Source organism: Phoxinus phoxinus, assembly GCF_949152265.1.
Source record: "Phoxinus phoxinus genome assembly, chromosome: 6".
Lineage (NCBI taxonomy): Eukaryota > Metazoa > Chordata > Actinopteri > Cypriniformes > Leuciscidae > Phoxinus > Phoxinus phoxinus.
In genome coordinates, this window is record NC_136881.1 from 36,673,752 (window position 1) to 36,698,418 (window position 24,667).

Consider the following 24,667-nt stretch of genomic DNA (forward strand, 5'->3'; position numbering starts at 1 on the left):
AAGAATCATAAAATAATTAAATGCAAAAAATAATGAATAACTGAAAGCAGTCATAATTTAACTTTGTATATTAAGCAGTAAGATTTGGGAAAAAGCAACATCAATTGATGGAATAAAATGGATTCATGGAATAAAAGCAATAAATAACTGAAAGCAGTCATAATTTCACTGTTTATAAAGTAAAGAATATATAAATCTGTATAATTACAAAGAGAGAGACGGGAAGAGAGAGAGTCCAAGTCTTTTTATTTGCACTCCTTTATTTATACAATTTGGAAAAAAGAACACATCATAGCATCAATAATTCAAATTCAATTTAAGAAAAGAAAGAAAAAAACTCTGAAATCGGTCGGCCCCATCTCTCTCAAGTTTACGAGGTAGAGCTGGAACTTACTCAGTCCAGGTGGCCAAACACCGTCCGATCTCAGGTCCAGGAGGCATCGTCCAAGGAATCCCACTATTCTGACACCAAATTGTTGTGGCAAAAATTCATCAAACAAACATCACTGCGTAAGGGAGACTCAGAGTCAAATTATAAAATTAAAGTATTTATTCTTGCAAGAAGGAGCAGTCTAATACACAGCTGTTACCCTGTGCAGAAGAGTGACACACCCCCAGACAGACTGAACCAGCTTTTATCTAAGATTCAAGGTCTTCTTCTTCAGAGCCCTCCTCCCACAGTAGTTTTCCATCCAGTGGTTTTCCATAGACAAGGAAGCCATAACACTAGTTTAGATTCGTCACTAAGCCCCCCCCTGCATCAAATGGCCTTCTGACATCTAGGTCAGAGGTCCTCGTTCGTCTGTTCTCTGGAGTGTCTCTCCCTTCTGCCTTCCCAGGTACATAAACAGAATCTTCTCACACTAACAAGTGAGAGTCACACATGTGACATTCTTTGAATCATCTATATTTTACTAAAGATCAGTGAATATCATAAAATAGCCAACTTAAAATAATAAATAACTGTGAAAGCATGCATTCATTAAATAAAAAACATTAATCTTATAATTTAACTTTAACTCTCTTCTTAATTTTTTCCTTAAATTCATTTATAAGGTTGTTCCCCCCCCCCCCCCCCATTTTTTTTTTATTTGTTTCATTTAATTTTTTCTTTGGTCAAATCAAGATCATTTATGCGGTTCAGATAACATAATATTTTGAGTTTCTGTCGATTGAACCAATCTCCTTCATTGTATTAACTCAAATTTGTAATTTCAATGAACTCAAAATTAAGGCAACCAGGTAAATTACTTTTTTTTAAGTAAAACCAACAAAACAGTTTTTTACAGTTGAGTGTGTGAAAATGGAAAAATGGTTCTTTCATCTTGTTGCCTCTTTGTTTCTGTAATCTCTGAACTGAAACTAAAGTAATCTCTTCATCTGAGAGAGAAAGAGACAGAGAGGTGAGAGATTTAAAAAATAAAGCTTGAGGCTGCAGGCGGAAATAATTTTATGAAATCTTCACACAAAGTCATGTTTTTGTGTGATCTGTGATACTGTGTGTGTGTGTGACAGTGAAACCAAGATGCAGATGTAAGACGCCAACAAGGAAGGTGAAGGAAAAACAATTAGACATTTTATCTCCGCTGAGCTCCTGTATGTCTCACACACACACACACACACACACACACACACACACACACACACACACACACACACACACACACACACACACACACACGGACACAGGGGGTTTGGAGGAAGAACATTACTACTTCCTGCAGTCTGATGCTAATGCGCTTCTGTTAAATATTTCACCGTGAATGCATGCGCTCCGTCTGTTCTGCTAGTGTGTGGTTTCTCGTCAGCGAGCAGAGAATCACATTCAGTCTGACAACTGTTTGCGTTTTCATAAGCATATTTTTAGAAAGGTCCATCTCTTCCCCTCACATAGTGTCCTGTTTTCTTGAGATATCATCCTTTTAAAGTGGATACTGAACACTTCATTTGAATTAATTTGGAGAGATTAAGACTGGAGAGAAGTTGCTGTGCACATGTCGTGCGTGCGTGCGTGCGTGTGTGTGTGTGTGTGTGTGTGTGTGTGTGTGTGTGTGTGTGTGTGTGTGTGTGTGTGTGCGCGTGTGTGCGTGTGTGCGTGTGCGTGTGTGCGTGTGTGTGTGCTTATTACGCACTACAGAATCAGTACAAAGTAGCCACAGGATTATACTCTTATTATGAAGGGAGAACACCAAAATCTAGAGCAGTTCTTTTGAGACAGACGTCTTTACTGAGAGAAATGTAAATGTAAGGCGTTATGTAAGCTTCAAACACAGCGTGAGTTTAAAGCATTAACAGACTACACTGCACAACTATAGTTGCAAAGTTATATGGAGCAGAAACAAGAGCTCATGAATACTGATCAGACCCAGTCAAACTAAGGCTCGTGCGTGGGAGAATCTCAGCAAACCTGTCGAGAACACGTCCAGGTCATATTTCACCACTAAACCGCAAGAAAGAAATGATTTTTTACATGAAAAAAAAAAGGGTGGTAAAATGCCCTTTTCACAAGATGTAAAATAAATCTCTGATGTCCCCAGAGTGTGTGTGTGAAGTTTTAGCTCAAAATACCACACAGATATTTTTATATAGCATGTTAAAGTTTTCACTTTTTGAGGGTTTGCAAAAACGCGCCGTTTTGTGTCTGGCCCTTTAAATGCAAATGAGCTGCTGCAGAGGGCGGGGTTTCAAGAGCTTGTGTGTGTGTGTGTGTGTGTGTGTGTGTGTGTGTGTGTGTGTGTGTGTGTGTGTGTGTGTGTGTGTGTGTGTGTGTGTTAGCAGCTGCGATTACTTCACACAGACACACTAAAATGACAGAAACTGTTCTGCCTTTAATGTTAAAACGGAGTCAGACAAAGATGGAGAGACTCAAGAAGAAGTGACAACATTCTCTTTCTCAGTAGGGATTCTCATTATAATAGTTTTTATTTCAATGATGTAAAAAAGTAATCTCACTAATAACTGATACATGGGACAAAACATATCACACAGTTTACCTGCCAATTTTATAATTTATAGATCATTCATTTTGTTTAAAAAAAAGTAATGTACACACACCGGCCACTTTATTAGGTACCGGGTTGGACTGCTTTAATTCTTCGTGGCACAGATTCAACAAGGCACTGCACTGCAAAAAAATGCTTTTCTTAGTATTTTTGTGTAGTTTCCAGTCCAAATACCTAAAAATTCTTAAGTCAAGATGCATTTACTAGATGAGTAACATGACATTTAGTGAGTTTTTGCTTTAAAAAAAAGCTAAATGATCTGCTAATGGGGTAAGAAAATAATCTTAATTCAAACAGAAACAAGATTCTTACCCCAGTGGCAGATAATTTTGCTTTTTTTTAAAGCAAAAACTCACTCAATTTTTATTTATTTCCCCAGAAAACAAGACATAATATCGTATGTAATTTTACTCATCTAGTAAATGCATCTTGATTTAAGAAATGTTTGATATTTGGACTGGAAACAAGACAAAAATACTAAGTAAGAAAAGCATTTTTTTGCAGTGGAAACATTCCTCAGAGATTTTGCTCCATATTGTCATGAAAGCATCACACAGTTTCTGCAGATTTGTCATTGCACATCCATGATGTGAATCTCCCGTTCCTTCACATCCCAAAGCTGGATTGAGATCTGGTGACTGAAGGACGTTTGAGGATATAGTGAACTCATTATGTTTGAGATGATTTGAGCTCTGTGACAGGGCGTGTTATCCTGCCATCAGAAGAAAGGGATGGACATGGTCATACAACAATACTCAGATAGATTGTGTCGTTTAAACAATGCTCAGCTGCTACTAAAAGGCCCAAAGTGTGCCAAGAAAATCTCCTCCACACATTACACCAGCAGAAGCCTGAACCGCTGATAGACAGGATGGGTCCATCATGCTTTCATGCTGTTCACACCAAATTCTGACCCGATGAATATGAATTGAGTCTCAGTTTTCTGTTCTCATCTGATAGGTGTGTGTGTGTGTGTGTGTGCGTGTGTAACTCGGGTGTAGCGAGTGGTTATTGGAGTTACTGTTGCCCTTCCATCAGCTCAATCCAGTCTGCTCGTTCTCCTCTGACCTCTGGCATCAGCAAGGCGTTTTCTCCCACAGAACTGCAGCTCACTGGATATTTTCTCTTCTTTGGCCCATTCTCTGTAAACTAGAGCCCGGCTGTGCATGAAAGTCCCAGTAGATCAGCAGTTTCTGAAATACTCAGACCAGCTCGTCTGGCACCAACAGACACGTCATGTTCAAAGTCACTCAAATCTCCTATCTTCCCCGTTCCGATGCTCAGTCTGAACTTCAGCAGATCGTCTTGACCATGTCTACATGCATAAATGCATTGAGCTTCTACCATGTGATTGGCTGATTAGATGTTTGCATTAATGAGCAGTTGAACAGGTGTACCTAAGTAAGTGGCTGTGTATAATATCTTATATGTTTGTCAAGAAAATACTGTCAGAATGCTTACATTAAAAGAAACTCCAAAAGTCTAAACAAATAGACACGTTCTTTAAGAAAAAAAACGTATGTATTTCTTTTGATTCTGGGGTTAAAAATGACCCGAATCAGTTCTTGGCAGGTTTAATGAGCACATTTCTGTATTTATTAGTGTTTTCTGCTACATACTCACACACATACACACACACACACACACACACACACACACATGCTGATGGGAATCTGTAGAATGAAACGCAGCCTGAGGAGATACAAGACACGGATAAAAGCAAAGCAAGAGAACAAGAGACCGAGAAGATGATCAGAAGGCATAAAATGCGAGGATTTCAGTCAGTACTCGCTCTCACACACACACACACACACACACACGCACGCACGCACACACCTAGATCAGGAGTGATGAGCAAGTACACTATGCAAATGGACTTTCTGATTATTGCATCATGTCATTACACGAGGCTGTCATCTCCAGCTGTCTCAGGGAGTGTTATTGGGCGTGATGAAGCCTTAACCAGCCAATCGCAAGGCTGGTTTGTCTCGTGGAGGCTGTTGGCATTGTTGCCGTGGCAGCATGACATTTCACTTTCTTGTTTGTCCCTTGTGTTCGGCTTCAGTCGCTGTAACTTTATCCCTCAGTCTCAGCAGTTCTCTGAGGTTAGAAACTCTGTTGTAAGATTACCAATGTTTATATAAAATATATGTGTATATATATATAAAATGTATAGCATATATATATATATATATATATATATAAATAATGTGTAGAATTTATTACATATATTTTATATATAAATTAAATATATATAAATTAAATATATACATTTCTAAAACATAATAAATTATACACATTATAATTTATTATATATATTTTAGAAATATATAAAGCAAATAAATTGTAAATAATATTACATATAATATTATATACATGCAGTATACTGTATATATTATATATCATTTATTTGCTTTATATATTTCTAAAATATATATAATAAATTATAATGTGTATAATTTATTATATGTTTTAGAAATGTATATATTTAATTTATATATATAATATATGTAATAAATTCTACACATTTATATATATATATTATATATATATATATATATATATATATAATGTGTAGAATTTATTACATATATTTTAGACATTTATATATATATATATATATGATTTCTATATATAGCAAAAATATTATATTTCATATAATATAATACAGTATAAGTGTATATATATACTGTGTGTGTGTATGTGTGTGTGTGTGTGTGTGTGCGTGCGTGCGTGTGTAAAAAAAAAAGTATTTATATGCAGACTAGATACAAGCTAGTCATTGGCCATTTTCTTTAATATCTCCTTCTGACCGTGTGTGATTTCCCTCGCAGAGTGTCATGATCTTGTGTTGTTTGTTTTCCAGTTGTCGCACCAGTAACCGGAAGAGTCTGATCTTGACCAGTACGTCTCCCACTCTCCCTCGACCTCACTCTCCTCTGCCGGGACACATAGGTGAGCGCTCACCCTTGATCACATGACACATCACCGGCGTCTCAGTCCACAGGTGTCCTCCTCATCCGTGTCTCTGTCCCTCTCACAGGAAGCAGTCCGCTGGACAGTCCCAGGACCTTCTCCCCCAGCGCTCCTGCACATTTCTCTTTTGCATCATCCAGAAGGTAAATAAATGAACCAACAACAGTTTTATACTGGAGATACCTGGAGAAAGCTCTCCGCTCTCGTTCCCATTCATCTCAAGGACAGTTATCTGGCTGGGACGCTCTGAAGTGTCAGAATAAAGTAATGTCTCTTACTCGTTTAGTTTAGTACCCCGGCTGCCACTCTCATTTGTGGAAGAGTCTCTTTCTGTCATAACGATGCCAAAAATGTACACTGACAACACTGACTTCTTCACTAAAGTTGATTTTGTCGCCTGTGGACGATTAGTTTTAAAGATCATATTTGAAGAGCACACTGTGTGTGTGTGCAGTGTGAAGAAAGCCTGACTGTTCTCTTCAACAACTATCTGAGGAACACACAGAGCAATCTCAAAATCAATACTTAGATGTTGCTATTTTTTCCTTTTTGAACAAGCAATAAAAAAAGCTCTTGTAATATTAAAAATAAAAATAAAATTCCCCCAAAAAAGATTTTTATCTAAAAATAAAAAAAGGTACTTTTGCTACTTTTTATCTTATTGCTACGTGATATAAAGTCAGAATTGCGAATTATAAAGTCAGAATGTGAGACATAAATTAGTAATTCTGAGGATTTTTTTGGAGTTTATAACTCGTAATTCTGAGAAAAGATGTCAGAACTCGCAACTTTTTTTCTCAGAATTGCATGTTTAGCTATATCACACAATTCTGACTTTATATCACGCAATCATGAGTTTATATCTCGCAATTTTTAATTAATTAGCTACATGCAATTGTGACTTTATATCACGCAATTCCGAGAAATAAAGATGTAAACTCGCAATTGTGAGATAAAAAGTTGCAATTATCTTTGAAAATAGCCTTCAATGCTGACATGGCATTAATACGTTTATTTATTTTACATTTTGTTTATTTTTATTTTTATTTAATCTTGTCATGAAAATAGCCTCGAATACGTTTATTTATTTTAAATTTTGTTTATTTATTTTTTTATACTTTAATTGAATCTTGTCATGAAAATAGCCTTCGATGCTGGCATGGCATTAATACGTTTATTTATTTTACATTTTGTTTATTTAATATTTTATTGAATCTTGTCATGAAAATAGCCTTCGATGCTGACATGGCATTAATACGTTTATTTATTTTACATTTTGTTTATTTAATATTTTATTGAATCTTGTCATGAAAATAGCCAACGATGCTGACAAGACATTAAGCAATGCACTACTACTACTAGCACAACAAATCGCCATTGAAACATTAAGATAAAGCATGAATTATTGATGTTTTTGTGTGCTTTTTATTATGCATTTTTTAATGCATACTTTTTTATGCATAAAATGCATTATTATGCATTTACAAGGACCAATTCTAGTGAAATCACCTTTATAAATTTTCATTAAATGCTTTATTAAAGCTGTTCGGTTAGCTCAGAGGTTCTTCATTGTGAAGATCAAGTCTGTTTGCGAGCGGCACACATCATTCCTCAGCGAACGACAGCCCGTCACACAGACGTTTGTCTGGAAGACGAGTGCGAAGGAGAGATTGAGGGACGAGAGACAGACGATTGATCCGCGCGTTCTTTCCTGTCTGACGCGAGGGCTAATATTGGATTTCGCCCATATAAATCTCGTGCAGCGAGGCGGTTGCACAGCATGAATCATCAATCCTGTCCAAAGCACAGAGCTTCTGCTCACAGCAAACACAGGAACATGAACATATAGTGCCTGACACAGAAGACACCATCCAGCCCATCACAACAAAAGTTTGCAAGACATAAAGACGCATGCATGATCAAAAAGTCTCATTTTTGAGGCGTGCGGTTTATCCCTGCTGAGATCCTCTTTCCCTTCGGTTCTGCTCTCTTCTGGTGTTGTGGGATGACAGCTTTAATGACCCCACTGGGAACGTTGCCCGGCACCGAAATATGCACTAAACAGTGTAGAAATGTGATGGTTGCCTAGCAACCGCATAAGAATGCCGCCACATGGACTTATAAACTCTACCCACAAAGCACTGTGATAACTGGGTCACATTTAATGTTTTACACAAGAAATATCAAACGCAAACAATCTTGCCATAGGTTGAGCGCATGTTTCTGTTTGTTGCTGCTAGTGGCACATAAACGACTTTACTGTTCATTTATAAAAAGCTGAAATAAATGATACAGTAATATATTATTATAACTTCAAATAGCTGTTTGATGCATTTTAATGTTTTCAAATGTCATTTTAAATGCTGAATTTTCAGTCTTCAGTGTCACATGATCCTTCAGAAATCATTCTAATATGATGACTTGATGCTTATGAAACATTTATTATCATTATCCATGTTGAAAATATTTGATGCCTTCAAAGCCTTTGAATAATCATGATTCATCTACAGAGTCATACACGTTCATTTCATTGTAATGTAGGAGGGGCAATGAATCATTTATCTAAACTGTAGCTTTCAAACATTCAGTTTGGTTGAAACGAACATGTTTAATGTTTAGCGTTTGGTTGAAACGAACATGTTTAATGTTTAGCGTGTGATAAACTGTGGCTACGATGTAAAGTCTGGTGGATGCTGAAGCTTGACTCGTTCTCTCTCCGCAGGGCCGATGGCAGACGCTGGTCTCTGGCCTCTCTTCCCTCCTCTGGATATGGGACCAACACACCCAGCTCGACGGTACATGAGGAACCAGTGCAGAGAACGCTGTAGCATTTATAGTTTTGACTAGATAGTCAGTAAAAGGTGTTGTGAGCGGCAAACTATTGCAGACAGTGAAATACAGCGCCACCATCGTTTAAACGTGGATATACTATATCAAATAGAAAGTCAAAACAGGATGAATCAAATGGGTGAGAATGATAAAGTTAGAAAGAGTCATAATGGGTGTAATTAAATAGATCCAATGCAATATATTTATAATAATTAGATCTATATTCATTAATGTATATATATTTTTTTAAATAATTTGAATGGGGTTTCATTACAGCAAATTGCAAGGCAAGGCAAGGCAAGTTTATTTATATAGCACATTTCATACACAATGGTAATTCAAAGTGCTTTACATAGAAGAAATTAAAATAATCAAAAGAAATGAGAATAATTAAAACATAAATAAAAATAAAATACAGTGCAAACAGTCGGACGCACAGTGGCACAGTGCTCATTCAGTAAATGCTAAGCTAAACAGATGTGTTTTGAGTCTGGATTTGAATGTGGCTACAGTAGGAGCACACCTGATCTCTTCTGGAAGCTGGTTCCAGCTGCGGCTGGCATAATAGCTAAAAGCGGACTCTCCTTGCTTTGAGTGAACCCTTGGTATTTCTAGTTGATGTGATCCTAATGATCTGAGTGATCTGTTGGGTTTATATTCAGTGAGCATATCTGCAATGTATTGAGGACCTATGCCATTAAATGATTTATATACCATTAATAATACTTTAAAATCAATCCTAAATGTGACTGGGAGCCAGTGTAAAGACCTGAGGACTGGTGTGATATGTTCATATTTTCTGGTTCTGCTCAGGATCCTGGCGGCAGCGTTCTGTACGAGCTGCAACTGTCTTATGGTCTTTTTGGGAAGGCCAGTAAGGAGTCGATTACAATAATCCACCCTGCTGGTGATGAAAGCATGCACAATTTTCTCTAAGTCTTGACTGGAAACAAAGCATCTAATTCTTGCAATATTTTTCAGATGGTAGTATGCCGATTTAGTTATTGATTTGACATGACTACTGAAGCTAAGGTCTGACTCTAGAGACACACCAAGATTCCTGACTTGAATTGCCATCTTTTCCTGAGATCAAAAATGTGTTACATAAACATTCTAAAGCTGAAAAAGCTAAAAATGAATAATAATGAGCTCATGAATATGAATATCTGAGTGAAGTTACATGATTGAGCATATATTATACAGTAGATACAATGTGTTCAAAGATGTGAAGCCAGTATAGTACAAATGTCTGTTTTGCATTATACTTATATAATATTATTATTAAATATTAAAATAATATATTATTAACATATTAATATTTAATTATAAAATACATTCAAATTATCTAAAAAAATGGCATTAATTGCATATGGATGGATGAATGGTTAGATATAGATGGATGGATGGAAAGATGGATGGATGGATAGAAAGGTGAATAAATGAATTGATGGATGGATGGATGGATGGATGGATGGATGGATGGATGGATGGATGGAAAAATGGATGAATGAATGAATGGATGAATGGATGGATGGATGAATGGATGGATAGATGGATGGATGGAAAGATGGATGAATGAATGGATGGATGGGTGGATGGATTAATGGATGGATAGATGGATGGATGGAAAGATGGATAAATGGATAGAAAATTAGAAATATAAATAAATGAATTGATGGATGGAAAGATTGATGAATGGATGAAAGATGGATGAATGGATGGATGGAAGGATGGATAGAAAGAAAGATAAATAAATAAATGAATGGATGGATGGATGGATAGACAGACAGATATGGATGGATGGATGGATGGATGGATCGAAAGATGGATGGATAGATAGAAAGATAAATAAATGAATTGATGGATGGATGGATGGATGGACAGACAGATGTAGATAGATAGAGGTGTATAATGGTCTGTTTCTTCAGTCTTCCAGCTCGTCTCAGGAGCGTCTCCATCAGCTGCCGTTCCAGCCCACACTGGACGAGCTGCACTTCCTGTCCAAACACTTCGGCAGCACCGAGAGCATCACCGACGACGACGGACGCAGATCGCCACACGTGCGGCCGCGCTCGCGGAGTCTCAGGTACACACGCTCACACAAACGCCTGAAGCACATTAAAACCAGTTTGTGCCAAATGTCACTTAGTGTGTTTAGATTCAGTGTTAAATGCCAATGTGAACGCTAAATGGACCAGGACTAAATTATATATTTTTTGATCTGGACCAAGTGAACCAAGCGAACCGAACTACAAGTGTGAACACACCCTGGTCGTCTCTCCTTTCTTCTGCTCTATTCTCATGCTCTGTGTTTCTCTCTACAGTCCGGGGCGATCACCTTCCTGCTACGACAATGAGATTGTTATGATGAACCATGTTTATAAGGAGCGGTTCCCCAAGGTTAGCAAAACACAAACACACACTCTTCAGTGTTTTTAAAATCATGTCATTTGTGAATCCATACACTTGCAGCACATATTATATTTGTTAAACATTACTTGAGCGTTGCACATACGTTTGGACTTTAACCTTTTGCCGCAAAACATGTTGAACTTCACAAAACATGTCAAAAAACATGTTTCACCCCAAAATCAAAAGGGGTTAAAAATATGAAATCATTTTTTTAATAAAAAAAAATAGTTTTGCTATTTGAATACAGAAAATAAATTAGTTTGGCATTGTGATATTTTCCAGAAATATTGTCGAGAGATAATTCTGAACCCTAGTTTGTCTGTGCAAGTCCACAGTATATATTAAACGCGTCATTTAAACGTTGTCTGTCCGCTGCGTTCAGGCCAAAGCTCAGATGGAGGAGCGTTTGGGGGATTTCATCGAGTCGTACTCGCCTGAGAACGTGCTGCCGCTGGCCGACGGGGTCCTCAGCTTCATCCACCACCAGATCGCAGAGCTGTCCCGAGACTGCCTGACCAAATCTCGCGAAGGCCTCATCACCACCGTCTACTTCTACGAGCTGCAGGAGAACCTGGAGAAACTCCTGCATGAAGTGAGCATGGCTCTAAATGTGTGCGCTGGATATGAGTCAAGTCAGGTCACCTTTATTTATATAGCGCTTTATACAACACAGATGTTTTCAAAGCAGCTTCACAGTGATCACAGGAAAATGATGCATTTCAGCTGTTGTTCAGCGGGACATGAGTATGTTTGCTTCAGCTGATATTAATTAACATCTCGCTTCATTTAACTGGATTATTAAACCGTTCATATTCCATTAGCTCAATGTTTGTTTATTATTTTATTTCATCTCTAATTACTTACGGTGAATTAAATTGGTTAAAATGGCAAAAAAAAAATAAGATTTTTCAATTAAAATACTTGTAACTTCTTTAAAAAAAATCATATTTAAAAAATATTAATCATTCTTTTTTTTTGTTCCACTCCTTCAGTCATAGCAAAATCCATTTGTAGTTCCACTACTATGGAGGGTCATATAAAAGAATAAAAATGTAAATTGAATATTTACTTTTTTCTTTTCTTTTTTTTTACATATTGTTGACTGACAGCTATAACCCTGCAAATGAAACACAAGCTTGTGCCTAAATGAAAAATTAATCTAAAGATAATTATAAAAATGAATGCAAAGTAATGCTAAAACAATTGATTGGTAATTTAATAATTAATTAAATCATTCATTTAATTATTTTTATGCTTTTGTTAAAGCTGCAGTCCGTCGTTTTTCCTCTTTGTCGCCATCTCTGTTCGAAATCTGCAATTGCAGTTATTCGCGGAATTATTAACTGTGCGTGGGTAGTAAATCGGCATGAGACAGCGCGGATGAACACAATGTATTGAGGCTGCCGCGTCGCTGTGGATACTGTACTTTCATCAGCAATCTCAGAGTATACTTTTTGAAAGTGTCAACATTAGAATTTTCATCGGAAAATGTCATCTGAACAAGTAAGTAACATTCACTTTTGTTCTGACCAAATTCGGGGGGTGGGGGGAAGCATTGCAGTATAGGGTACCATACTGATCAAATCTAACGATTGCTTATATCACGTCAAAACGTGAAAAATATATTTTTTCTGTAGCCAATCTGAAGTCCGAAGTCTTTGTGTTTTACAACTGGTGAATCTCCAGTTGTCACTGGTGATTGTCGCTTTAAACTTTCGGGATCCGCCATACCAAGTGCTAAGCTAAATCTCCACCATCATCCACACACGCTAGCCGGGGACTCCTTCTCTATGTTTACAGAAGTGACGTAATGACGCAAAGACATGCTCGAAATTCCCGCGGAAATCCACCAGTACCACTGGAATTAAAATCATTATTACAAGCTTACCGTTTTGAATCGAGGTAAGGCAAGCAGATCGTTTTGAACACTGGCTGGTTACGTTTTTTTTCAAAAATGTCTTTTTTGATATTTTTAAACACAAAAAAGTGCCGGACTGCAGCTTTAAGTATTTAATTATGCTTTTAATGATTCATTTAAATATTTATTTAATGTTTTAATTTGGAATAATTTGGCCCTGCGTTAACTACAGCCGTGAGCAAATGCTTTCTTTGAGCTTCAGATTTAGTAATGAAATCTATATTTGTCTACAAACCTAATATCAGGAGACCTGAAAAATATAAATTCACTCATGCTGGCTGACCAGAAGTTTAATTTCCCGATTAAGATTGTGAGTAGGTAAAAGAGTTTTTTTTAATTTAATGGTCTTCTGTTGTCTTTTAGGCCTATGAGCGATCAGAAAGCTCAGAGCTGACCTTCATCATAGAGCTGGTGAAGAAACTCTTCATCGTCATCTCCCGCCCTGCCCGACTGCTTGAGTGTCTGGTGAGAGTCCACACACACACACACACACACACAGGCCTTGATCTGCCTGTCGCTGGGCTTGGTCACATCTTCAGCCTACGTTGTGCAGTTGCCATAGCAACTGTCTGATGGGGTCACCAAGGGTCAGGAGAAGAAAGTACAATGTGCTGAAAGGCTTCAGTGTAACAAAAACCTCGACTGGTATTATCAAACACAAAAGGCTCCCAGTAGTGGAACCACTGGAAATATGGATCACTGCATACATAAATAATATGGATCACCAGATAAATACATATGGGGACATGAAATACAAAAATTTTTTACCTGTTTATTATCTTAAAGCTTCCACTAAAGAAAAAAACGTCTGTTACAATCGAACATATTAATTGACCTAGCAACAAAAATTAGCGCACAATCACAAACAAATATTCAAGATCGCTGCATAGTAAACAAAACTATGCTTTCATTCGAAATTTTAGAATAGGTACGTTTTTTTCTGCATTAATTGATCAAAAGTGGCAGTAAAGGAAATTTCATTTTCATAAAATGTGATATTTCAAATAAATGCTGTTCTTTAAACCTTCTATTCATCAAAGAATCCTGAAAAAGAAAAACGTATCAAAGTTTCGACAAAAATATGAAGCAACTGTTTTCAACATTGATAATAATGAGAATATTAGAGTGATTTCTGAAGGATCATGTGACACTGAAGACTGGAGTAATGATGCTGAAAATCCAGCTTTGCGTCACAGGAATAAATTACATTTAATACATATTCAAATAGAAAGCCGTTATTTTAAATTATAATAATATTTCACAATATTGCAGTTTTTACTGTATTTTTGATCAAATAAAATGCAAGAAAGAGATTCTTTCAAAAACATTGACAAATCGACAAACCCCGAACTTTAGACCGGTGGTTTCTTTCACTACAGAATGCTACAATTGACCAACAACTGCATCTCCCGCTGTTTCCTCAGGAGTTTAACCCTGAAGAGTTCTACCACCTCCTGGAGGCAGCCGAAGACCACGCTAAAGAGGGCCAGCTGATGAAGACCGACATCCCACGATACATCATCAGCCAGCTCGGCCTGACCAGAGACCCTCTGGAAGGTGAGCGGGACCAACACGACTGAACATCTTCACACAGAGCGTGTCAGTCTCTAGAGGAACGAGCGTAGCCGAAGCCGAGAGACGGGGGGGAGAAATGTAGGTCATACTGAGAGACATTGATGAGATTATGGAACAGGTTAAGGAGACGCACAGGCAGTGGGAAGTTTGTATTTCTGCCAAGAACGCTGGGAAATGTGTAAGCACCGCTGTGAACCTGGCAAACAGCAGCCGGCTCAGAGTAATGGGGCTTTTGATAAAAACATGCACTTGCTCTCTCTCTCTCACTGCACACCTAAACGCAACAAAACACTCTTCTAGCAAAAAATGTGTTAGCACTCTGATGCTACTCGGCCTATTTAGTTAAAGTAAGTCCCCCTGTAGTCAATAATCTTATCCCCTAAAACTCATCTTTGATCACCAAAATGACATATTTAAAATATGTTCATTGAAAATGTTTTTTTCATGCCTTAAAATTGCTTGATTGTAACTCGACACCCTTGCCTCATTTAGTATACGTGGTTCTATGAATATGCAAATGAGACCCGCCTCCACTCACTCACTCCAGCTCAGAGATCCACTGGTTGACGACCACACGTTGATCTGATTGGTTACAAGATAGTGTGTGACGTCAGAAACACCAGCGATTTCAAACCGTGTTTTTGAGACTGTCTTTGGTTCACCGCAGTTTTAAGGAGAAAATACTCAGCAATGGTGTCGACTTAAGCTTTAAGTGAAAATTTATGTGAAAAATGTATATTAAAAACACCACTTAGACTTATAAACAACATTCAGAACTTGATTTTCACCACAGGGGGACTTTAAATTAATTGCACTGCAAATATAATAATGTGAATTTAAAGAGACAGTTCACCCAAAAATGAAAATTAGCCCATGATTTACTCACCCTGAAGCCATCCTAGGTGTATATATGACATTGTTCTTTCAGACGAACACAATCAGAGTTATATTAAAAAATGCCCTGGCTCTTGATAATGACAGTGAATGGCTGTATGTCTTTGGAAGTCCAATAAAGCGCATCTATTCATGATTAAAGACGTCTACGCGGTTCTGCGGGTTAATAAAGGCCTTCTGAAGCGAAGCGATGCGTTCGTGTAAAAAAAATATCCATATTTAAAACTTTATTGACTAAAATAACTAGCTTCCGGCAGACGGCCATACGCACTGATTTACGCCAAAAGAGTAACACTTGAACTTGACACACAACGTAATGACGAATACCATTGCCCAGCCCTGTTTGAACCGTGAGAGGCGTCAATTGCCGTCATTACGTTGTGCGTCAAGTTCAAGGGTTACTCTTTTGGCGTAAATCGATGCGTACGGCCGTCTGCCCGGAAGCTGGTTATTTTAGTTAATAAAGTTTTGAATATGGAAACGCATCGCTTCACTTCAGAAGGCCTTTATTAAAGCGTGGAGCACTTTAATCATGAATACATTCGCTTTGATGGACTTCCAAAGACATTCACTGCCATTATGAAGCATGGACGAGCCAGGACATTTTTTAATATAACTCTGATAGTATTATTCGTCTGAAAGAAGAATGTCCCATACACCTACGATGGCTTCAGGGGGAGTAAATCATGGGCTAATTAACATTTTTGGGTGAACTATCCCTTTAAGTGATCAAGCATAACTGTTACAAAGTTCAGGGACGAAGGAGGTAGACGTCAAACAACTTAAAATATGCATAAACGACAAAACGAAAGGAGCGGCATCAGCATTTAAGCCTAATAAAAACAGCAAGGTAAAATGTCTCAGGCCCTCGGCCCCACCCTGCTTCATTACCACGGTAACGTTAATAAAACTTTAATACATTAGCTCACCCTCGGATTCCCGTCGGATTGCTGTCCATCGGCTGTGGAGGTGAAGACGAAACTCCCATGATTCCACGCTCCTTCACGGCATCATCAAGCCACGCCTTTGTTATTGTTTTGAAAACGCGGCCTCTAGTTGCGAAACTTACATACTGCGCCTTTAATTTATTTAACTTAAGTTCATTGCATGCAGTGAGTATAAAATGTATACCTAATCCATTTATGTTGGGACTTTATGAATCATTTTCATTGCCGTTTTTATAGAGTGAGATTATGGTCCAATGAGATTTCCTGTGTAAAGCAGTCTTGTTTGGCCTTGTGTTTATTGTCGCCAGAGTCCAGCAGCACATCATTTATCCGGATGCAGATTTAAATCCTGCCAGCTTGAGTTGGACACTGTGAAACCGTATCCCTGGGAAAAGCAGGTTTAACTCCGGTCACTCAAGTCTAGTGTGAAATTGCGAAGACTCGTTTCAGTCACCTCGCTTAATTTTCCGGCTGCACAAGTTGCCAGAGAAAATGAAGTTTAAAATCCCAGATGTGTTGAAGATGATATTTTCCACATGCCGATATACTGAACTCAGCTTGAGGCTGACGGGGAAAAAATAACTGTTTTAATTGCTGTTTGAGTGCTTGTTTGTGTGTTTTTCAGTGTTTTCTTGAGTTGTTGTTTATTTATATCATAGTCTTTATTTAGATCAGCGATGCTTCATATTTCTCTCTAGAATGGATGGTTGCTGTGGTGACGGGAGGGGTTGTTTTTAGACACGATTAGGCAATATGCTGTTGGATTGCTCATGGAAAGGCAAAGGCAGATGGCTAATTATTTATGAATTTTAGAAACTCTTCATTTGTTGAGAGTGATCATGTGCATGCTGCTCATGATTACATATACACAATTTTGGACATATACCATAGAATTACAATGCAAATTTTGTATATATATATATATATATATATATATATAATCATGATCATGATATATATATATATTTTTGGCCATTCAGAAGTTTGGGGTCAGTAAAAAAAATTTTTTTTAAAGAAAAAAATACATTTATTCAACAAGGACACATTAAATTGACAGCAAAGTTTATTTATAATTTATCATTTCAAATTAATTTCAAATAAACGCTGTTCTTTTGATAAAAAAAATCCTGAAAAAATGCATCACAGTTTCCACAAAAATAATAAACTGTTTTCAACATGTAATAATATTTCGCAATATTACTGTTTTTACTGTATTTTTGATCAAATAAATGATTTGTGAGCAGAAGAGACTTCTCTCAAAAAATAGTAAAAGTCTTACTGGCCCCAAACTTTTGAACAGTAGTGTATATTATTAATATATTTATGTTTTACATATTAATTTAATTTCATTTGACTAGAATCTTAGGCTATTAATTGGACTAAAAACTTAAGTTTAAAACATAAAACTGTTTCTCAAACAACACATTTATGTAATTTTATTTCCTCAAAGTCAGTACATATTTAACTGCATAGAAAAACATCAAATTAAAAATGAGTAACCAAACCTCCTCCTCCCATACAGAAATGGTGAATTTGGAGAGTTATGACAGTGAGGGCCCACACACGCCGGAGACGGACGACTCGGCTGAAGTGAGTGCATTGCTGTAGTCATGTACATTTTGTGTTGCAATGACCAAAGAGTTTCTTTTACCGACTAGAATAAAGTCTGTGATTCAAGCAAAGAGCGGGGAAAAACAGAGCGAGATGTGTTATATAAGCTTGCAATTTTCTCCCTCTTTCACATGGAAACATATTTTTAATTAAGGACTCAGCCAACTCTAGGAGCACAACTGCAGCGGCAGGGATTCAGGATGAAAGCGGGAGAAATGAAACGGCATAAGGAGTGAAATGATGCTCCAGTGACTCTACTTATTTCCCCTGCATTGAATCGCACTTTTTCTCTCTCAGGGGAAGCTCAAAGCCATCAAACCGCCCTGTGAATCCGACTTCCAGACTATCAAACTCATCAGCAACGGAGCGTACGGGTAAGGATACTCGAACACTGTTATTCACTCTGAAATTACTCAAAGCCATTTTGTAAATATGGATCTCTCCCTCTCGTTTGGATCATAGAGCTGTGTATTTGGTCAGACACAGAGAGACACGCCAGCGCTTTGCCATGAAGAAGATCAACAAACAAAACCTGATCCTGCGGAACCAGATCCAGCAGGCGTTCGTGGAGCGGGACATCCTGACCTTCGCTGAGAACCCCTTCGTGGTCAGCATGTTCTGCTCTTTTGAGACACGCCGTCACCTGTGTATGGTGATGGAGTATGTAGAGGGTAAGACATCACACACACACACACACACACACTGTAGTGATGTGTGTGTGGGTTCATTACGTCTGTCACTTGACAAATTAACGAAAGACTCGGAAGGTAAAGTAATTGTTAATTTGTTTCCTGTAAATTATTTTTGACTGCATTATAATGATTTCTTAAAGGGGTCATGAACTGGCCGTTTTAATTGTTTTATATTGTTGTCTGAGGTCAACTTCAGCGACGACGTTCGCTTGATTTTTACATTCAAAAACATCCAAATAAATAAGTAATAGGCTATTTTCTACCCTGGTTTTGAGCCTAGCTCCTGAAACGCTCAGTTGTTATGGGCGTGCATTGAAGACTTGTAAGTAAATGCCCACATTATAATGAGTTGCATGTAATACGCAAATTGGTGGGCGGGGCTAAACCGGTGGTGTTGAAGTGGGCGTTGATCCTTCTTCTGCAAAGGCGGTGTTTGATACACTTTGACGCCATAAATCCCCACTTTGAAAAACCTGTCGTTCGCTGTGACTGCTGTCAATAAAAGCTTTTATTGGACTAACAAGGAAGTTTTCAGTTCTGATACTTACGATACTTACTTATATGTATATATATATATATATGTCAAAAGCTCAAGGAAAATTTGATTTCTCAGTTCATCACCCCTTTAATTCAGAATATGATCAAGATTGCGTAAGTGGATGTGTTTGGCTGTTAAGAGTATAACATTTAAAGCCACTTGAATGAACGAAATGACTCGGAAAAAAAGACAGATCGAACAAGAGAGTCAGTCAGTAAAATGATCCGAACTTCCCATCACTGTGTGTCACACTGAGCTATTGGTTCCGAACATGTACGGATGTTAATTCAGCCATTTTTAAAATCCCCGTTTAGGCGGCGACTGTGCAACCCTTCTGAAGAATATCGGAGCACTTCCTGTGGAGATGACTCGGATGTACTTTGCTGAGACTGTTTTGGCGCTGGAGTACATTCATAATTATGGCATCGTACACCGAGACCTGAAACCAGACAAGTAAGTCAGCGCCCCCTGCTGGAGTGGAGGTCATCTGTCAAGTAAAATAGTGGAAGTGCAGTCGGTGTAAAGATGTCGCACTCATTATAATGCCTACAGACAAGCGCATGTATCCCACAAATATCCTCTGAGCATAGAGTTCAAAAGTTCAAGCAGCCTTGGTTCTGGAAGTATTTTTCCCATATGGATTTTTAAAAATAAATCCTTATTATAGAGTTATAATAAGCCAAACCAGCCAGCTATGAGCTGAAAAATGAACCAAAATGACACCAGTACAAGACTGTGCACTTAACTAGTTTAATGAGGGAAAGAACTACAATCACCATGAAGCATTGCGAATGACATAATCGAATTAAAAAAGATGGAAATATATAAAACTATGAATTTAAAAATGTTGATTGTGTATGTAGAAAAACACACATTTTACATTTATTGCAAACTGTGCATATGTAAAAAACAATTATCGTCATTGCTTAACTTTCTGATTTGTTAATTGATGTATTTTCTTTTATGTGTCGGAAAATGCATTTCACTGCACGTTGTACCATATTTGTGTGACGAATACATTTAAATATACAAATATTGAAGTAGTTTGAGAGCGTCGGGAGACTGACGCATGTCATTCGCTGTGCTTAATGGAAGTGGATGGCTCTTTTGGCACAATTAGCTTGTTTCACTTCAAATTGTTGGAGATTTCTCTGCAGAATTATGGGTAATGTAGTTTTTCAGCAGGAATTCTGCTGTGAGACTTTACTGAAATAATGTGGGCTGACGGCTTGAACAAAAGCATAAACCATCGATTAACAACCTCATATAGCTCACAGTAGGTCTGTCTTTAAAGGTTAATAAGTAATCGTTCCCTATGGAGAAAATGAATGAGATTTTTACTTCCTGTTGCGCTCCATTTCAAGCTGTAAAACAGATGCCACCCCTGTCTAGTGTACGGCTCATCTTGTCATCATCCTTGTTCAAGCGAACTCTCACGGCTGGTTCTTTTTCACAGTCTGTTGATCACGTCGATGGGTCACATTAAGCTGACTGATTTTGGCCTGTCAAAGATGGGGCTCATGAATCTCACCACTAACCTGTACGAGGGACACATCGAGAAGGACGCCAGGGAGTTCCGGGACAAACAGGTAAAGACGCTTGTCCTATTGTGACGGGATTACATACCAGGTGTAAACACGGCCGTAATGACTCTGTCTCTGTCTCAGGTGTGCGGCACACCGGAGTATATTGCCCCGGAAGTCATTCTCAGGCAGGGCTATGGGAAACCAGTGGACTGGTGGGCCATGGGGATCATCCTCTACGAATTTCTAGTGGGTTGTGTGCCGTTCTTCGGAGACACGCCTGAAGAGCTCTTTGGTCAGGTGATCACAGGTGAGTCTGAGGATTCGTTTACGCGACAACGATATGCTTAAATGAACACGCCGACTTTTTAGATTGAGTTAGATAAGTCCATACATACCCTTTTCATCTCCGTGCGTGCCGTAACTCTGTCTGACGCACCCACCGCTAGCCTAGCTTAGCACAAAGACTGGAGGTAAACGGCTCCAGCTAGCATACTGCTACCAATAAGTGACAAAATAACGCTAACATTTTCCTATTTACATGTTGTGATTTGATAGGGCGAAGCACTGTTATTTGGGCGGAGTGATTAGCGCAACACTCTGAGCGAACTCTCGGCTCCTCACCACAGGGCTTCTCAGGCGCTGCGAGCTAATCACTCCGCAGAAGTAGCAGTGTTTCGCCTTCTGAGAATATAGTTCCCATACGGTTATAAGATGGCTGTGTCTCATGTGACCTTGTTATTTGTACGCGCTGTGACTACAAATCACAACATGTAAATAGGAAAACGTTGGTGTTATTTTGTCACTTATTGGGAGCAGTATGCTAGCTGGAGCCATTTATCTCCAGTCTTTGTGCTAAGCTAGGCTAGCGGTGGGTGCGTCAGACAGAGTTACGGCACGCACGGAGATGAGAAGGGTATGTATGGACTTATCTAACTCTGGGGGATACGGTGAATAAGCTAAAGTCACAAAAAGTCGGCGTGTTCCTTTAAAATTGAGAAGTTTTTCCTTTGAGTTTTCTGCATACAGACAACACCATTTTCAAAACGATCCCCGTTCACACGAGTCGACAACAGTGACTAAAAACACTGTATTCTGCTGCCAGGCCATTCGATGGCAATGAAACATTATAGACTGAACAAAAAAATTTTAAACCCATTTTAAACGTTTTTGTTTCAACCCAAAATCGTGTAAACGAACGGCCAAAACGCATACATTTTTTTAACGTTTTTAGTGTGGTGTAAACAGCCCCTGAATGTTGTGTCTCACGCAGAGGTAAATCCTAATGCTTAATCACACATTGTGTCCTGACACTTCTCTTCTGCTAATCTGGCTTCAAAAGCAACTTCTGTGCTAATATTAGCAACAGCGGTGTTGATTAGTGCAAAAGCCAAGCCTTTTCTCTCCTCCAGAGAACTCTTCCAAAGCGCTCCGTTTTTCTTGCAAAGGTTTGCAATTACAGAAACTGAAATGGGATGAAGAGCGTCAGTGCTGCGAACAGATTTACTGTGTGTGTTTGTTTGTTTGTGCAGATTATATTGAGTGGCCTGGGGGAGACGAGGCGTTGCCTAGTGAAGCTCAGAGCCTGATTTCCGACCTTCTGCAAACCAACCCAGTGGTGCGACTGGGCACAGGTACACTTTACCACGCTTTCACTGGCAAGACAACTTCAACAAGTTAACATGAAATCAAATTAGATCCTTTTTAATGTAATACATGGTCTTGGTCTTATTGTGAGCAATTCATCTATGCATATTATTATTTCATCTTTTTTTTTGTTGACTACCATATCAATGTTTGGGATTTGTACGATTTTTTTAATACTTTTTAAAAGAAGTCTCTTCTTCTCACCAATATTGCATTTATTAAATCAAAAATACAGTAAAAACTGTAATATTTTGACACATGTTTACTATTTAAATCTACAATTTAAATTGTAAATATTTCCGCATTTTCAGCTTCATTACTCCAGTCTTCAGTGTCACATGATGATTTGATGCTCGATTTTTTTTTTTTTTTTGTGGAAACTGATAAAAAAAAATCAGGCATCTTATACAAATAGAAAGTTTAAAAAAAAAATGTTTTATTTGAAATAGACATATTTAGTAACATACTCACTTTTGATCATTTTGATGCGTCCTTGCTGAGTAAAAGTATTAATTTCTTTAAAAAAATAAATCTTACTGACCCCAAACTTTTGAATAGTACTGTATATAATCACTAAAAATTAAACTTCTGTCATCATTTCTTGTTGTTCCATATGATGGTTTCTGTCACAGGATGTGAAAGTTGTCACTGTTCTCTATACCATAAAAATAAATTATGAAAGCTTATGAGACAAAATGATGAGATGAAAGCTGCCAAGATCTGAAAACAACAAAAAAGTTTTTGAAATTTACAGAAAGTTCAGAAATGTTTTCCCTTCTCTGCCATATTTTTCAAATCTCATTTGTGTTTGTGTATATTCATGTTTGCCGTGACTCCATCTTGATGCACAATATGTGATTCGATGCAAAACTTTGTCTAACATTAGAAGACTATTTACCTTATAGTGTTTTTCATTTATTTACAGTCCCAGTCCCTAGTTTTTTTTCAGTGTATGGAAAACCGTTGTTTGGACATACTGATAAATTAAGAAATTTCTGAAAAAGAAAAGGATCAGCCAGTTTGAGTGTTTTGCATCACAATCCATGATCATAACACCTAATATCTTACCAAGATTTGCTGTTTATCTGTTTACATTGCCTATAAATGCATGTGTGTTGACCCCTGTGAACAGGTGGAGCGTTCGAACTGAAGCAGCACTCGTTCTTCTCGGGACTGGACTGGAACGGTTTACTCCGACAGAAGGCCGAGTTCATCCCTCATCTGGAGTCTGAGGAGGACACCAGCTATTTTGACAGTGAGGACACTCGCATTTGCTTTTGAGTCTGGCCTTGATCTGCATCCCTCTCTCTCTCACCATCCTCTCACTCTCCCTCTGTCTCAGCGCGGTCCGAGCGCTATCGGCACATCAACTCCTACGACGAGGACGACACCAACGACGATGAGCCGGTGGAGATAAGACAGTTCTCTTCCTGCTCACCGCGCTTCAGCAAGGTCAGTCTAACACACGGCTGCATCCATATTTCATGCTTTCTTTCTAAGAAACACTCTCGCATGCATAAACACACTCATTAACTCTGGAACAACATTTGAAACGTGCATTTTCTTTGAAGCTGCTTTTGTGTTGTAAAAAAATGCTAAACAAATAAATGTGAATTGAATAACACTCATCCTTTTTATATAGGTTGTAATTGTATCCTTTTTTTCACATTACATCTGATTCGTTTTAGTGGAGACTGGGGCTAGATGTCACAATTATTACTCCAGTGAATATCGAAAAAACATTTTTAGATGTTAAAGTCTTGGCAAAAGCATTTGTGCATTCGAACATTTATGACTTATAACTCATGTGACAACTAACCCCACTTGTCCTACATGTATCCATTGAAAAGGCCATCACTGTTAAACTATTTTCAAAAATCTCCTCTTCCAGTTAATTTACGTTGCATAAACCTTCTTTTCCCAGAAATGGCAGGAATTTTAATGTGTTTGTTCTGAACGCAGGTGCTTGATAAAAACACTTGTGTGAAGCAGTGGGCTTCAGATAAGCGAACACAATCGCACTCTTACATAATAAACATTCTCTGATCTTCTTTAGCGTGAATATGCTAAAGGATTCTTCTCAAGACGTGCGACCCTATTCAG

The 24,667-nt window shown here is 38.0% G+C and overlaps 1 protein-coding gene across 1 annotated transcript in view; it reads left to right on the forward strand.

The window, feature by feature from the left end:
• mast1a (microtubule associated serine/threonine kinase 1a) overlaps positions 1 to 24,667 on the forward strand; it is a 62,722-nt gene that overhangs the window by 28,556 nt on the left and 9,499 nt on the right. The window contains exons 3-19 of the mRNA XM_079616398.1: positions 5,869 to 5,957; positions 6,046 to 6,121; positions 8,701 to 8,773; positions 10,736 to 10,893; positions 11,132 to 11,207; positions 11,602 to 11,811; positions 13,501 to 13,602; positions 14,562 to 14,694; positions 18,076 to 18,143; positions 18,462 to 18,538; positions 18,627 to 18,835; positions 19,709 to 19,847; positions 20,851 to 20,983; positions 21,062 to 21,227; positions 22,450 to 22,551; positions 23,697 to 23,819; positions 23,907 to 24,016. Coding sequence (XP_079472524.1) covers positions 5,869 to 5,957; positions 6,046 to 6,121; positions 8,701 to 8,773; positions 10,736 to 10,893; positions 11,132 to 11,207; positions 11,602 to 11,811; positions 13,501 to 13,602; positions 14,562 to 14,694; positions 18,076 to 18,143; positions 18,462 to 18,538; positions 18,627 to 18,835; positions 19,709 to 19,847; positions 20,851 to 20,983; positions 21,062 to 21,227; positions 22,450 to 22,551; positions 23,697 to 23,819; positions 23,907 to 24,016 — 2,044 coding nt within the window. The remainder of the gene's footprint in view (positions 1 to 5,868; positions 5,958 to 6,045; positions 6,122 to 8,700; positions 8,774 to 10,735; positions 10,894 to 11,131; positions 11,208 to 11,601; positions 11,812 to 13,500; positions 13,603 to 14,561; positions 14,695 to 18,075; positions 18,144 to 18,461; positions 18,539 to 18,626; positions 18,836 to 19,708; positions 19,848 to 20,850; positions 20,984 to 21,061; positions 21,228 to 22,449; positions 22,552 to 23,696; positions 23,820 to 23,906; positions 24,017 to 24,667) is intronic.